General features: G+C 39.1%; 1 protein-coding gene across 1 annotated transcript in view; it reads left to right on the top strand.

Moving 5' to 3' along the window:
• The window catches only part of GK5 (glycerol kinase 5 (putative)), a 135,244-nt gene that overhangs the window by 75,287 nt on the left and 43,708 nt on the right, over positions 1-16,249 (top strand). Inside the window, exons 10-11 of the mRNA XM_006869869.1 lie at positions 438-564; positions 3,156-3,260. Of these exons, the coding sequence (XP_006869931.1) occupies positions 438-564; positions 3,156-3,260 (232 nt within the window). The remainder of the gene's footprint in view (positions 1-437; positions 565-3,155; positions 3,261-16,249) is intronic.

The following is a 16,249-nucleotide window of genomic DNA, read 5'->3' as shown; positions in this document are numbered from 1 at the left end:
ATTAATGGAAGGAAAGACTTAGGATATCTGTGGTTCTGAGTTAAATCTATTTCTAATTAAACATACGTCTGTGGTTCTTATTAGAAGAGAAATTTGTGAGGTCAGCTATTTGGACTAATGAGTAAAACCATTACATTGAGAATGAAAAGTGTTGGTTCTGCAAGATGTCTATTCTGACCTTGGTTTTTCAGATTGCGCATATGATACTTAAAGGTCATTAGCAGTTCCTGAGACATGTTAGTTATTCACACAGTGTTTGTTATAGAGAGGCCCCTATCCTATAGTTATAGCTTCCTGTTTTCTGAGGGGATTTTTCTTTTTTTAAGAAAAAAGGGGAGAAAATGTAGTCATGAAAATAGAATAGCTGAGGCTGTGGGATACAGTGAAGCATACCAGTTCTCAGGGCATTACGCCTTACATGTGAACGTTTCTGGCAGGTGGCCGACCAGCAGTCCGCCATGTTTGGAGAGTGCTGCTTCCATGCCGGAGATGTGAAATTGACCATGGGAACCGGGACTTTTTTGGATATTAATACTGGGAACCACCCTGAACAAACTATTGGAGGTAAATACACATAAAATGGAAATTGTGTACTAATAAAACATTACTTCCTCTGTTTATGTTTAACTTTTGTAACACTTAGACCGTTTTTATTTTTGTTTTATGTTAAGGATATTTTCTAACTTTTTATATTATTATTATTATTATTATTATTATTATTATTAGAGACCGCTAATCCCTATTTCCCATTTTCCTTTCAGTTAAATATCTATTTGGGGAAAGATTTTATTATTACAAGAAAATGAGAAAGATGTTGTTATAAAGAAATTCAGAAGGATTAGAGTATTTTTGTCTATGTGCTAAATATTTATCTATGGTGGTGGTGGTGGTGATATGCCTTGGAGTTGGTTCCAATTCATAGCGACCCTGTACAAGGTTTCCGAGGCTGTACAGGAGCAGAAAGCCTCCTATTTCTCCCGCAGAACAGCTGGTAATTTCGAACTGCTGACCTTGCGGTTCCAGCCTGATTTGTAACCACCATGCTACCAGAGCTCCTTAAATATTTATCTATAATATGAATGATATCTGTTTAAAATACCTTAAAGCACGAAAAAGTCCTCATTGTTGTGGATCTGGTTCCAATTCACAGTGACCCTCTTAGGACTCATAGGGCTTCCAAGACTTTAAATCTTTATGAAGGCAGACTGCTACACCTTTCTCCCATGGAGCAGCTGGTGTGTTCAAAAACCCAACATTTTCATTAGCACCTAAGTGCTTTAACCACTGCACCGCAGGGATCCTCATCTTATTGTTGATAAATGCCATCAAGTCAGTTCCAGCTTATAGCAGCACTGCATAGCGTTTCTGAGGAGTGACTTGTGGATTTGAACCTCCTACCTTATGGTTAAGCAGCTCTGGTAGCGTAGTGGTTACGAATCGGGCTGCGAACCTTAAGGTCAGCGGTTCGAAACTACCAGCCGCTCCGCGGGAGAAAGATGAGGCTTTCTACTCCCGTAAGGATTTACACCCTCGGAAACCCTGTACAGGGTCGCTATGGGTCGGAACCGACTCAACGGCACTTAACAACAACAACAACAACCTTATGGTTAGCAGTCCAGTGCTTATCCTACAGCACCAAACCAGACCTTATCTTACTAGGTTTCTTATTCTTTGTATCTTCTTTTTTTGTGAAATTTTTTTGTGGTAGTAACTCTCAACTTCGGTGCTGGTGGCTCTGTAGGATAAGTACTGGACTACTAATCTCAGGGATGGCAGTTGAAACCCACTAGCTGCGCCGAGGAACACAGATGAGGCTTTCTGTTCCTGTTAAGATTTACAGCCTTGGAAACCCTATATAGCGTTCTATGAATCGGACTCTATGTGGGGTTTGCTTGGTAAAGTGGAGGGTCGGAGAAAAAGAGGAAGACACCCAACAAGATGGATTGGCACACTGGTAGCAGCAATGAGCTCAAGGATGGCAACGATTACGTGGATGATGTAGTACCAGACAGTATTTCATTCTGTTGTGCAGAGGGTTTTTATGAGTTGGTTCCGATTCCATAGCACCTAACAACAACATGATTTGGAAACCACTCAATAACAACTACAACAACAACAATTCTTAACTAGTGACCGTGCATGTGTAGGCTTTTGAAAACAAGTACTAGGAATTTGCACTCTCTTAAGAAGGGTATCCTGGGATATACAAATCAAGAAAATCTTCTTGTGGAACTACCTCAGCAGAGCTAAGGAGTCTGAGACTGGGGGTCTGTTCTCCTAAGCTGGTTACTAAGAGCTGGTTTTTAACATCTTTAGTCCTTCTCCTGTCCTCCCTCAAGCTCTTCGCTAACTGGGACACCTGAAGTTAGACAATGGTGATTACTGTGTGAGGCTGTCTCTGTTTAGGGACATTGAGTAGAATGCTCAGATAAGTGCAGTAACATAGGAACTTCTCTACTCTAGCAAGCCAATCTCACTATAACCTTGTGTTTCCTAATTAAAATACTTATTTCTGTGTTTCTGTTGTGTTGTTAATTGCAGTCGAGTTATAGCAACCCATCCTGCATAGGGTTTCCGAGGGAAACCTTTGCGGGAACAGAAAGCCTCATCTTTCTCCCACAGAATGGCTGGTGGGCTTGAACTGCTTACCTTGTGCATACCTATACCAATAGGGATGCCTTATACAGTAAACACTGTGTGACTGTGTGGGTTAATGCACCAGACTGCAAAGCCGTTTGAATGCAAAGTCGGCAGTTCAAACGCACCAGCTGTTCCTCGGAAACCCTATACAGGTCGCTATGGGTTGGAATTGACTCGCTGGCACTTAACAACAGCAACATAGCTAGTAAAGTTTACTATTGATTGTTCATCGGATATGCCAGGCACTGTGCTAACTTCTTTGTATCTATTAACTACATTTATTCTAACAACTCTGTGAGTTAGACTGCTTTACAGTTGAGGAAACTGAGGCTAAGAGGTTAAGAACTTGCAAGACCTCAGCTAGTAAATGTGAGGGGGCTGGGATTTGAACTTCAACAGTCTGACTTCAGAGCTACCTTGCTGATTTTTAAGATAATCTAACTGTTGCATTGCATAAGTTTTTGTAGTAAATTATGTATTTACTATATGATTGCTTTAATTGTTTTTTTTAAAAGGTTTTTATCCATTGATTGGGTGGAAGATTGGACAAGAAATTGTTTGCTTGGCTGAAGGCAATGCAGGAGACACTGGAACCGCCATAAAATGGGCTCAACAGTTAAGTAAGTCCTTTTTTAAATGAGTCTCACAGGCCAGAACTTAAAAAATTGAAGAGTGCCGCAGAATTGCACATCAGTAGAATGAATGGCTTATTCAAAGAAGCATGAAAATAAAATGGGATGTACTAGAACATGTAGGATTAAAATAGAAAAATCGATTCTTATGATATTGATATGGTCAAAGGCTAGCTTTTAAAGCCAAGAACTGTAAAGAAAATTAAAATAGATTTTTGTAGATAAGATATTAAGTACAGGGTAAACACTGGACTGCACACCACAAGATTAGCAGTTCAAACTCACCAGCTGCTCCGCAGGACAAAGATGAGACTTTCTGTTCCTGCAGAGATTTAAAGCCTCAGAAACTTGCTATGAATTGGAACCAACTCGATGGCACTTAGCAGCAACAAAAAGAAGCAAAGTTAAAAAAAACAAATTAGTAAAACACAATATTCAGCATAAGTCATAAAATTAATAAAAAGGAGAAAAAAATGGTAGACCACAGATCGAAGTATTTCATAAAGACTCCAAATGTCAGCTATGAAATGTTACTCAAATCCAGTAACCAAAGAAATGCACATTTATATAATTACATTGCCTTTCATATTGTCAAAGATTAGCAAGTTTGATGATGCTCAATGTTGGTGGGAATGTAGAAAAGAAAGTATTTTTGTTTTCCAGTGGTATGAGTGTTAGTGTAACTTTTCTGGTGGACAGTCCGGCAATATGCATCATTTCAAAGATTGCTGGCTCTTTGCATCTCAGTTCAGTTCTTTGCAAAGAAAATAATTTATGCATTTGTTTAAAGATAGGTGCTTGTACATGGTTCCTTGGCTAATAATAAAGCATCAAGTAAATAAATGTCAGTGCATCCACACAGAGGAACAAACAGTGTAGTGCCTATCTTACTGACATAGAGCGGTGTCCATGATATATTAATGAAGCAATGAAACAGTTAACACAACAGCTGATAGGAACTTTTTGGGCCTTTTTAAAAACTACTTTATTGACATGTCATATAATTCACCCATTTAAAGTGTATAATTCAATTCATTGTTTTTTTGTGTGCTGACAGCATTGTGCAATCATCATGACAATCTAATTTGGGAACACTTTTATCTTCCCTGAAAGACACTCCATGCTCAATGGTCACTTTCCCTCTCCCCACTGGGGCTCCCAGCCCTAAGCTACCACACGGGTCTATTGTTAGCCTGTATGTATTCACCTCTCCTGGATAGTTCATGTGAATGGAATGATACAGGATGTGGGCTTTTAAGTTTGGCACCCCTCACTTAGCGTGCATAATGTTTTCAAGGTTCATCCATGTTGCTGCAAGTGGTCCTAGTGCATTTCCTGCTGAGTAATATGCCATACAGAATTTATCACAATTTATCCACTCATTGAGTTGCTGGACATTTGGGTAGTTTCACTTTTTGACTAGTTTGTATAATAAACAACCTGTAAACTCCCAGCTGTTCTGTGGGAGAAAGATGAGGCGTTCTGCTCCCGTAAAGATTTACAGCCTCGGAAACCCTGTACAGGGTCCCAAGAGTCAGAACCGACTCCACGGCACATGACAACAACAACAATAATGTACAACCATAGTTAATGTTGTTTGTTGTTGCTTAGTGCCATTGAGTCAGTTCTGGCTCATAGCGATCCTTTGTGTGGTTTCCAGGGAGCAGCAGTTAGCAGAACAGTGCTTATCCTATAGTGATATTTAATGTATAAAGTACTAAATGCCACATATGAAAGTGTCAATAGTGGCTATTACTGATGATTAAATTATGAGGCAGACTTTGACTTTTTACTCTGCTGTTCTGAACTAAGCTGATTTGTTTAAAGGCAAACAAATCTGTTGACAATCATCTGTGCTCCACAAGGAGCATGCAAGTCTGTTTCTTTCTCTCTGAGGCAGCGTCTGCTTTAAAAACCTGTTAACAAGCTATGTTTACTTCAAAGCTCCTTATCATTATACTTCAAAGTGTCCTCCTTCTTAAATATACGTTAAAGTCTTAGACACATCTCTTTAGACAACATTTGTTGTTATTAAATAGTGTTGTGTGTTAAACAATACTGTATTACTAGAAATTATAAATAAATATAAATCACGTTTCTTTTCTTTTACTTACACTTTGTATTGGTTTTACAGTGTCCAGAAAAGCAGAGAGAGCAGATTAGTTAATTTTGCATATATTAGTTAAAAAACAAAAGTCGTCAAGTTCCATATGACATCATGCACATATTAGCAGTGGAAATCATTTCCGTGACTTAACTGGATTAAGGCTCATTTGTTATAATTCTCAAAGATTGGAAACATTTCTGGGGATGGAGCTATTTATGGTCCTAACTTAGAAAAGCGAGGCTGTTGAGTAAAGGCACAAACCTCTCTTGAAGGCCGGTCCCTTCTCTGGAAGGAAAACAGGGCTATTGGCATAATAGGGTGACCCACTGTTTTTCTTAATGTTTCAGTCTGTGCCCATACTCATATGCATCTATCTGAAATTCACACAGAAAGTTAACATTTATTTCAGTGTATCTGATTCTGTTCTGAGGATTCAGTCTAATGTGCATATAGAAAAATTAACCTTTATTCAGGAGAAACATAGTAAATTTAAGCAACCTTCCTGTATCTTTGAGGATGTCCTTATGTCTTTGTGTAACAGTATGTATGGGCTTATTCCATTTTGAATGGTGGTTTCTTTCTGCTCCTTTGCTAGGTTGAACACCTCAGACATAGGCAAAAATCTACTTTAAACCAGTCTCATTCTGACTTTAGATTTGTTTTTCTTAATCTTTTTGACTCAGGCCAATTTCTTTCTTCTCTTTTTTCCCTTTTCCTCCTGTGTTAGCTGCCATATCTGGGTCTCTATGTGATCACCTTTCTTGTTTCTTTTTAACTTGGTCCATTTCTTTCCCCCTTCTCTCATCATTTCATTGTCCAGTCTCAGTCTTAAACATGTTTTGATATCTGCCAACTTTTATTCATTTGACAAGTGTTTGAGTGTCCAGTATATGCCTGAAACTGGACCACGTGCTTGGAGACGCCAGGGGGTAGGCACTGTTCCTTTGCTCATAGGAAAGCAGTCTAGTAGGAAAGACGGATCTGAATAATTTTTTTAGAGCATTAGTGTTAAGTGACAGAAAGGAGAAGTGATAGCAGGATCAATGGTTTCTATCTTAGTGGAGGACTGTGTCTAGTCAGAGAATTCGAAAACAAACAAACCAGTTGTCATGGAAGCAGTTCAGAATCCTAGTGCCCCATATGTACAGAGTAGAAGTGTGCTCCATTGGGTTTTCAAGGCTGAGACCTTGCCAACCTTGTCTTCTGGGTGGGTTTGAGCCACCAACCTTTTTCTTAGTAGTAGAACTTAGATTGTTTGAGCCGTTTCTTTCAAGGGTTCCTGAAAAATTGGAAGGCTCCTTTAAAGCAGCAGCCTTCCAGCTGAGCCCTGAAGGAAGAATAAGAGACAGTTGGTGAAGGAGTGTTCCAAGTAGGCCCAGTGAGGGAAGATCTCAGGTACAGCTGACAGTGGTCTATTCAGAGGACTGAAAGAATGCCTTATTTCTTTTCTACAGTTGGGGCAGCGCCCATCTCTTCTGTCTTCTAGTAACAAGGGTCAGGGGACATTTTTTCCTTGGCAAGATCACTTTTAATTGCTGCATGTCACACCTGCCTGCTCTAGGCAATCCCCACAAGACTTCCAGTGCACATTTCAAATTACCCAGCACCCTTGTTTACTAGAAATAAAGGAAACTGGTGCCTTCATTTTGGGTACCCTCCCAAGAGAGATGCAGTCTTTTCTCATTAAAGGAGATGACATAAATCTTAACGATGGACTGATTGTAGGTGGGGGTAGATGTTCTGATAATGAGTCAGCTTCAGAGAATAGAGGTAGTTCCTGGCCCTGTTTCCTCTACTTCCTTCTGGGATGATGTGTATTAGGTAAGTGCGACTCACTACGGATCCAGAGTAGAGTCTAAACACAGGTAAAACCTTGAGTTCTCAAGGAAACTGTGTAGACCTAGAATCCATGGAGGGCAGAGTTTGAGTTCTGTTGGTGAAAATGTTGGCAATAATAGGAGCTTGTAGATGTTCCCGAGGGGTCCTGTCTGTTAAGCTAAGAAAGACCCCTCAACTTATGGAGAAGAAAGAACTATCCCTGCTGGTCGTCACATGCAACCCCGGGAGAGCCCACTAGCAGCAGACCTCAGTACTGTTTGGGTGAACTGTTCTCTTCCCAAGCTGAGTGGTAAAATCCTCACATTACACATTCATACTTAGAGCTGACTAAGAGAACTTACACCATTACCTGTTGCTGCTGCTAACCCCAGAGGCTGAACTAGTAAAAGAGCACAAGGTGTTTAACAGCACAAGATCCCTGAGAGCATGGTGGACAAACTGAATAAACAATAGGAGGCTCCTGCAGAGACAGATGCAATAGAAGAAACAGAAGCTTAAACAGAAAACAGGTCCCAAAAAGACTATTAAAAACTCTTAAAGGGATGATAGAAACGGTTGCCCCTCTCCCCCCCAAAAAATGTTTGGAAATTATGAACACCTCAAATAACAGAAACTATGATAAATAAAAAGGAGAAGGGATAATACTAAAGAATTGAAAAATAAAAATAAAATGTAATTCAAACTGAAGGGTAAGAAATAAAGAGGAAAAGTCATCAATGAAATAAGCAGATGATAACGCCTTTCCTGGAACATTACTTTTCCAAAATGTGGACAGTTAATAAGTTAAAATATAATCGAAGAAAGAATTGAAAACAAACTTCCCCAAGCTGACAGAAAACCTGAGTTTTCAGACTGAAATGGCTCACCAAGTACCAGGCAGGACTTTAAAAAAAAAAAAGAAAGCCCAAGATCAGATAATTATATCCTGATGAATTGTCTGAATCCCAAGGATAAGTAAAGCGCCAAGACAGGAAGAACAGTTTATTTATAAAGGGGAAAAAAAAAAATCAGACTGGCATAGAAGTGAATTATAACATTTGGAAAGTGGAACAACATGGAACACACTACAGAGAAAAAATAACAATGAGCCGAATTCCAGCGCCTGGCAAAGATATCGTTGATACGAAGGACAAAGGGGACATTTCTTAGACATTCTCAGACTTGCAGTATAATCTCCTTCTGAGGAAATTGTTCTAGAGGTTCCTTCAGCTACAAGGAAATAGTCGGAACACAGATTGGTTTTTGGTTTGTGGTATTTTTGTCAACTTTTTAGTCCATATTCCAGTTTGGTTAGGAGTTCAAATTGTTGTTATTGTTGTAAGTTCCGTCAAATTGGTTCTGACTCATCGTGACCCAGGATAGGGCTTCCAGAAGTGACTGGTGAGCTTGAACCCCCAACCTTGTGGTTCAAACTGATTTTGCAGTCCAGCGCATTAACCTGCAGCACCATACCAGCACTCCACAGGAATCCTAGTAAGGTATCCTAAAACAAATAGTATCTTTCATGGTCTTTTTTTTTTTTTTTCCTAATGTAGAATCCATTCCAAGATCACTTATTTTTTAATTTAATCTGGGACAGTTTTCTCTGCCCTTATTTGTCTTACATGCCATTGACATTTTTGAAGATTATGCATCAGTACTTTTATAGAATGGCCCTCAGTTTGAGTTTTTCATGACTAAACCTAGGCTATGCAGCTATGACTAGGATAATACTTACAGGATGCTGTGTCCTTCTCAGGATTTCTATCTGGGATGCAAGGTGTCCACAATTTAACCAACTTTTGTTTTACTTTTCTTCAGCTTCAGGCTGAACTTGCATACAAGCAATTGAATTTCTGTTCTGCAGTCTGGCCCTGGTCTTTTTCAACCATCTTTTTTCACAAATAAAGTCTATTTGATTTCTTTGTATTCTATCTGGTGAGATCCATGAATATAGCTGTCTTTTATGTTGTTATAAAAAAGTTACTTGCAATGAACAAATCGTTGGCCTTATAAAATTCTCTCAAGCAACCTCCAGCATTGTTTCTATCACCAAGGCCCTCTTTTCCAACTATTGATCCTTTTTCTTTGTTTCCAACCTTTGCATTCCAATTGCCAGTACTTCTTGATAGCATGTTTGATCAATTTCAGACTGAAGAAGTTGCTAGAATTTCAGACTGAAGAAGTTGCTAGAATTCAATTTCATCATCACTGGCTGTAGTGGCTGGTCTTCCTTGTAGGCATATGTACATTATCCTATCACAGACAGTGTTGTACTTTAAGACAGTTCTTGAAATGTTCTTTTTGATGATGAAAGTGACGTCATTCCTCTTCAATTTGTCATAGTAAACCATGTGGTTGTCAGATTCAAATTGACCAATACCAGTCTATTTCAGCTCACTAATATCCAGGATATCAATCTTAATGTGTTCCATTTCATCTTTGATGACTTCCAATTTTCCTAGATTCATACTTTGTATATTTCATGTTCCGATTACTATTTGATATTTACAATGCTTTCTACTCATTTTGAATTGCGCTCCATCAGCAAATGAAGGTCCCAAAAGCTTTGCTCCATTCATGTCACTAAGGTCAACTCTGCTTTAAAGAGGCTGCTCTTCCCTAGTTGTATTTTAGTGCCTTCCAAATGGAGGCTCAACTTCAAGCACTATATCAGACAATGTTCTGCTGTTATTCATAAGGTTTTCAGTGGCTAAGCACTCAGAAGTGATCCACCTCTCCTTCTTCCTAGTCTGTCTTAGTCTGGAAGCTCCACTGAAACTTCTCCAGCATGGTGACCCTGCTGGTATTTAAAATTCCAATGGCAGAGCTTCCAGAATCACAGCAACACACAAGCCACCACAGTATGACAAATGGACAGATGAGTGGTGGGATATAAATGTTAAACCTTGATTTTTGTTGTCCCAGTGGGTCCCTGAGGTTTACTCTTGGTTTTCATTTTTTTCCCTCTCGTGTTTAGATAGGATACTTTCTTTTAAGCTACCTTCAAACTCAGTGACTCTTTCTTTTGTTATCACCATTCTGATATTGAACATAAACAGTGAATATTAGATTTTATATTAATTGTATTTTTCTGTTCTAAAATTTCCATTTGGTTTCTTCTTCTAACCTTCAGTTTCTTTGCTAAGACTCTTTGTTCTTCATTTGTTTCAAGAGCATTCATCTGTAATTCTCAGAGTATAGTTAAATGTCTGAATGTCTGGTAATTCCACCATCTATGTCGTCTTAGGGTTGGTGTCTGTTTCTTTCGCTTGAAAGTCATTGAGATTTTCCTTGTTTTTTATGTGTTGATCAATTCTGAACTGGTGAGCTTGAACCCCCCCCCCCATCTAAAACTTGAATATCGTTTTATGAGACTTTGAGTTTTATATAAATAATGATAGCTGTGATAATTTTGTTTTAATAGGCAATAAATTTGGATATGTTCAGACCACAAGTTATAAAACTGCCTTCTATAGTCAATTAAGTTTACAAAGTCTTTTCCGTTTCTGCTGCTCATTTGTGTCACCCAGTGGCTGATATGGGTAATAGCCTACCGGAGATCAATTCTCAAAGTCTTTGGTCTGTTGTTTAGAGTAAGACCTTGTTGTTGTTGTTGTTAAGTGCTGTTGAGTCGGTGCTGACCCATAGTGAGCCTGTATAGGGTTTCCGAGGTGAGCTTGAACCGCCAAACTTGCAGTCCAAACGACTTTGCAGTCTAAGGCATTAACCCACAGTACCACACCAGGACTCCAGAGTAAGACCTACACATGTTCAATTTAGGGGTGAGACCAAAAGTTCCTACAGATCCTTTAAGGGTCACTTTCTTGAACTCCTTTCTTTCAGTGATCTCTCCTGAGTCTCGAGGTCCCCCATCCTGGTCATGCGTCTAGAAAGCTAGGGTTTTAGGTTCCCTTCTCTACTGGACTGCAGTCGGCTTGAATTGCAATGTTGGCAGTTCAAGCGCTCCAGCTGTTTCTTAGAAACCCTATACAGGGTAGCTGTGGGTCGGAACCAACACGACCACACTTAACCACAACAGCAACAACCACACACCTTCTGGTACTAGTCCCATCACCAGCCAAGTAGCACAGGGTTAAGAGGGAGGGAGAGAAGTGGGGAAGGGAGGGGAAAGAAGGGAATAGGCGGCAGATACTTCTTTAATACTCCCATCTTGGAGTTATATAGTCACCTCCACGCCATATCTGTTGTCACCAAAGCCACACATTGCCTGTGACCAGGGACAGAAGAAACCCAAAAAAATCAGAACCAAGAGTCAGGAATTCCCCATACTCTTGGCTTGGAGTTTCATGACCCTACTCTGCTGGGCTGCTGTGGCTACTGCCATAGGAATGCCTGGGCACTGGGGCAGGCGATAATGGAAAAAGTCCAAAACACAAAAAGCAGAATTTCCCCCACTCTCTAGGGACCTCTGTCACCTATTCCTTAGAACAGAAAGAAGAAGCTTCTCTTGAATACTTTATATTTGCACCCCAGGTTCTGATCCAGGTCTTAGGTTTAAGGCTGTTCTGGTCTGGACCAGGAGATAACAGAGAAAATCAAAACAGGAAACTCACTGCTGGTTTGGTAATACTGAGAGATCCGCATTTGGCTTACTTGAACTCCTGGCTTTAACCTTCCAAGACCTCAGCTTGCTGCTCTGCACATTCCATCTTGGAGTCTTGGATACATCCAGAAGGAGAGACAGGAAGAGTTGTGTTACTCTGAAAGACTGCATCAATAAACACATTTGAAAACAGTCTAAATGGAGTATTATTTATGCAAAGATAGAAAAGAAAGTAAAGAATGTGAATAAGCTAGATCTCTTTTCTTCTGTTTGTTATTTTAAAAAATCCTCTTTGCTCAGACATCCAACTAGCGTGTTTTTCACATCTTTTATTGACTTAAAGTTTTGACATTTGAACACAATTGTTTTATAGTATAGATTTAATAGCCACCAGCTTGAAAAGCATGGGGATTCGTTTTCAGATAGGTATCTATCTAATATGGCACATGGAAATATAAATATTTATAGCAGCATTCTGGAAACATTTTCTATTCTTTTGCACCAAAGGGATGCTATATACCCCCTTTAGTAAGAATTGTGAGCTGATGGAGTGAGGTTAGGGGCTTTGTTGTTGTTAGGTGCCATCATAGTGACCCTGTATAGAGTTTCTGAGGAGAAGCTGGTGAGCTTGAACCACTGACTTTGCAGTTCAAACCGACCTTGCAGTTCAGTGCTTTAACCCACAGCGCCACACCAGGACTTCAAGGCAACATGGTTTTTTGTTTGTTTGTTTGTTTTTAGAAAAAACATTCTAGGCAATCTTAATTATGTCTTTGCCCCATTCTTAGTAAAATAAAATGGAGAAAGCATAAATATTGATAAACTTTTTTTGTGTGTGTGAATGACATTATTATAATCAAGATAAAAATAGAGGTCACCTATAACAATAACTGTAAGGAACCTGGTAGCGTAGTGGTTACGAATCGGGCTGTGAGCCTTAAGGCTAGCAGTTCAAAACTACCAACTGTTTTGCAGGAGAAAGATGAGACTTTCTGCTCCTGTCAAGATTTACAGCCTCGGAAACCCTGTACAGGGTCGCTATGAGTCGGAACCGACGCCATGGCACATAACAACAACAACATAACAATAATTGTGGGTTAATACGCTGGACTGCAAGGTCAGTTTGAACTGTAAGGTTGGTGGTTCAAGCTCACCAGCCGCTCCTCAGAAACCCTATACAGGGTTGCTATGAGTTGGAACCGACTCGATGGCACTTAACAACAACAATAACAATAAAGCCCTTTTTGGATGGTGGAGTTTTATGAACACCCTTAGGAACATTTTTAAATTGTTTCATCATATTTGAAATAGATTTATAAACTTTGAAAATGACTGAAAACATTTTTTTATAACAAAGTATCGATAATTCTATCAGTAACACCTATAGTAAATTGTTTTCCCTACTTAATGTCTGTAACATACTAGCAATTTATTTGTATGAGCAAAAGTGTGAATTGTAGCAACTTTTAAAACTTATCATAAGCTTGATTTTTTATTTAAATATCAACCTATATTTTACTGAAACTCTATTAAAATACAGGTTGCTATTTTAACCAAATGCTCTTTATAGCCTCAAAAGAAATTAAAACTGTTTCACGATGAAAATCTGAGATATTGTGTTGAAAATAACTTCTTTACTTAGTCTTTGTAACTTCAAAGGTTTTAAGTTTTAAAATTAAAAGCTGGCACTTTGGGGGCCACTAATACATTGTGATCAAGAAATAGTCTTATAAAACTTTTATTTACTAGATTATTATGAGCTAGAGATACTGTGATGTATTATCTAGACATTTTAACCAAGCAAATGCAACTTATGTATCTGATGATTGTCATTTTGAGTAAAACTTATAGTTATTTTTGAACGATGGTCATTAACTTGAATATCTATTTATTGACTTTTGTAAAAGAGAAGTTGTGTGGTGTTATTGTCTTCACAGTGAACCACTGTCTGGGAATGTCACTGTAAACTAAGTCTAGAGAGCACAGCAGAACTTAAAATCATTTCACCAAACACTGACATTGACAAAAAAAATAGGAAAAGGGTGTATCTTCTGCCTTGGATTTGAATCTTGGTACCATCACTTTGGCACACTCATCCTGTACAAATTCCTTACCTTTGTCGAGTCTTAGTGTTCTTATCACTAAAATGGAAATACTAACAGCACACGATGGATAGAAGGGTCCAGTAAAAACATCTGAACTCACCCAGCACATCTCCTTTACAAGAGTAGCATGTCCACCTTAGCTCTGCAATAAAGATAACTATGCAGACTATTGGAATAGTAGTTGTCATGAGAGATAAGATTGATAAGTGAGGAAAAAATAAAATGAAAAATGTCCTACTAAAGTGGGATAAAGTAATGGCAAAAATGGAACATAGTCAGAAAATCTTATTATCTGAAAAACACAAAGAAGATGTCCACTTGAATTTTATTAAAATTTTGATAGCTGTTACCTGAAAAAGTTATTTTTCTATGATACAAAATACAACTTTTTTGAAGGTACCCTAATGAAGCTAAAGCAAATGTATTACTGAGAAAACTTGTCAGCAGCCAGCACAGAGATACGTTTAAATACATTTTGTTTGGAATCAGACTTTGTATGTCTGAATTGGTTTGCCAGTAGCAATCCTTTCTGATTTTACATTGTGTATGTGTGACCTTATAGAAACCCCCTGCCATTGAGTCAGTTCCACCCCAGAGCGACCCTGTGTTAGGTTTCCGAGGCTGGAAATTCTTATGGGAGCAGAAAGCCTCATCTTTCTTCTCAGAGCTACTGGAGGGTTGAACTGTTCACCTTGCAGTTAGCAATCCAGTGCTTCTCCCAATGTTGTTGTTGTCAGGTGCCATCGAGTCGGTACCAACCATAGTGACCTTATGCACAGAACAAGACACTGCCTGATTCTGGGCCAACCTTACTACAGTTGCCATGCTTGAGCCCATCAATGCTGCCACTTGGCCAATGTATCTCATTGGGGGTCTTCCTCTTTTTCTCTGACCCTCCACCTTACCAAACATGATAGCCTTCTCCAGCGACTGGTCCCTTCTGACAATATGTATGAGAGATGAAGTTTGGCCATCTTGGCCTCCAAGGAGCATTCTGGCTGCACTTCTTCCAAAATGGATCTGTTGGTTCTTTTGGCAGCCCATGGCACTTTCGATATTCTCCTCTAACACCATAACTCAAGAGCATCAATTCTTCTACGGTCTGCCTTATTCACTGTCCAGCTTTCTCATGCATATGAGGTTATCGAAAATACCATGGCTTGGGTCAGGTGCACCTTAGTCCTCAAGCTGAAGGTATTTCTAATGAACAAATCATTGATTTTACAGAATTCTATCATGCGTTCTCCAGCATCATTTCTATCACCAAGGTCATATTTTCCAACTACTGATCCTTCCTCTTTGCTTCTAACCTTTGCATTCCAGTCACCAGTAATGATCAATACATCTTGATTGCATGTTTGACCGATTTTATATTGAAAAAGTTGGTAGAATTCTTCTATTTCATCCTCACTGGCTTTAGTGGTTGGTGCATAAATTTGAATAACAGAGGTATTAACTGGTCTTCCCTGTAGGCACATGGATATTGCCCTATCGCAGACAGCGTTGTACCTGGGTATGTTCTTTTTGACAATGAATGCAAAGACATTCATTGTCAATTTGTCATGTGGTTGTCAGATTCAAAATGGCCAATACCAGTCCATTTCAGCTCACTAATGCCTAAGATATCAATGTTGATGCATTCCATTTCATTTTTGATAGCTTCCAATTTTCCTAGATTCATACTTCGTACAGTCCATAATCCAGTTTTCTGTGGATGTTTACAGCTGTTTCTCTTCATTTTGAGTTGTGTCCCATCAGCAAGTGAAGGTCCCATGGGCTTTTCTCCCACGACGCTTTACTCCATTCACGTTATCACTCTAGTTTGAGGAGGCAGCTCTTCCCCAGTCGCATTTTGAGTGCATTCCAACCTGAGGTGCTCATTTTCCAGCACTATATCTGACAGTGTTTCTCTGCTATTCGTAAGGTTTTCAGTGACTGAATATTTGGAAGTTCTTCGTCACTCCTTCTTCCTATTCTGTCTTTGTCTGGAAACTCATCTGAAACCTGTCCACCATGGGTGACCCTGCTGGTATTTAAAATACCAGTGGCATAGCTTCCAGAATCACAGCAACTCACAAACCACCATAGTACAGCAAACTGACAGATGAGTGGTGGTCTATAATATATCTTAGTTAATTTTCTAAAATCAGTTAAGTTTTAAAGGTAAGTGACCCTTGAGTGCAGTTGATAAAGGACATTCATTCCAATCAATGATGCTAGGTCAATGAGCTATCCAGATTGACAAGAAACAGATGTTAACTCCTATATCACATTTCTAGTTGTTCTGGTGAAGAATAGTGAAGACTATTGCCAAAAAGCTTTTTAGAAGAAAATACGGAAGAATATTTTTTATTTTTGAGTTTTATTTGTTCTTCTTCTT

This window comes from Chrysochloris asiatica, unplaced genomic scaffold (assembly GCF_000296735.1).
Source record: "Chrysochloris asiatica unplaced genomic scaffold, ChrAsi1.0 scaffold00136, whole genome shotgun sequence".
Taxonomy (NCBI): Eukaryota; Metazoa; Chordata; class Mammalia; order Afrosoricida; family Chrysochloridae; genus Chrysochloris; species Chrysochloris asiatica.
Note: the sequence above shows the minus strand (reverse complement) of the source record. Positions and strands in the feature narration are given on the sequence as shown.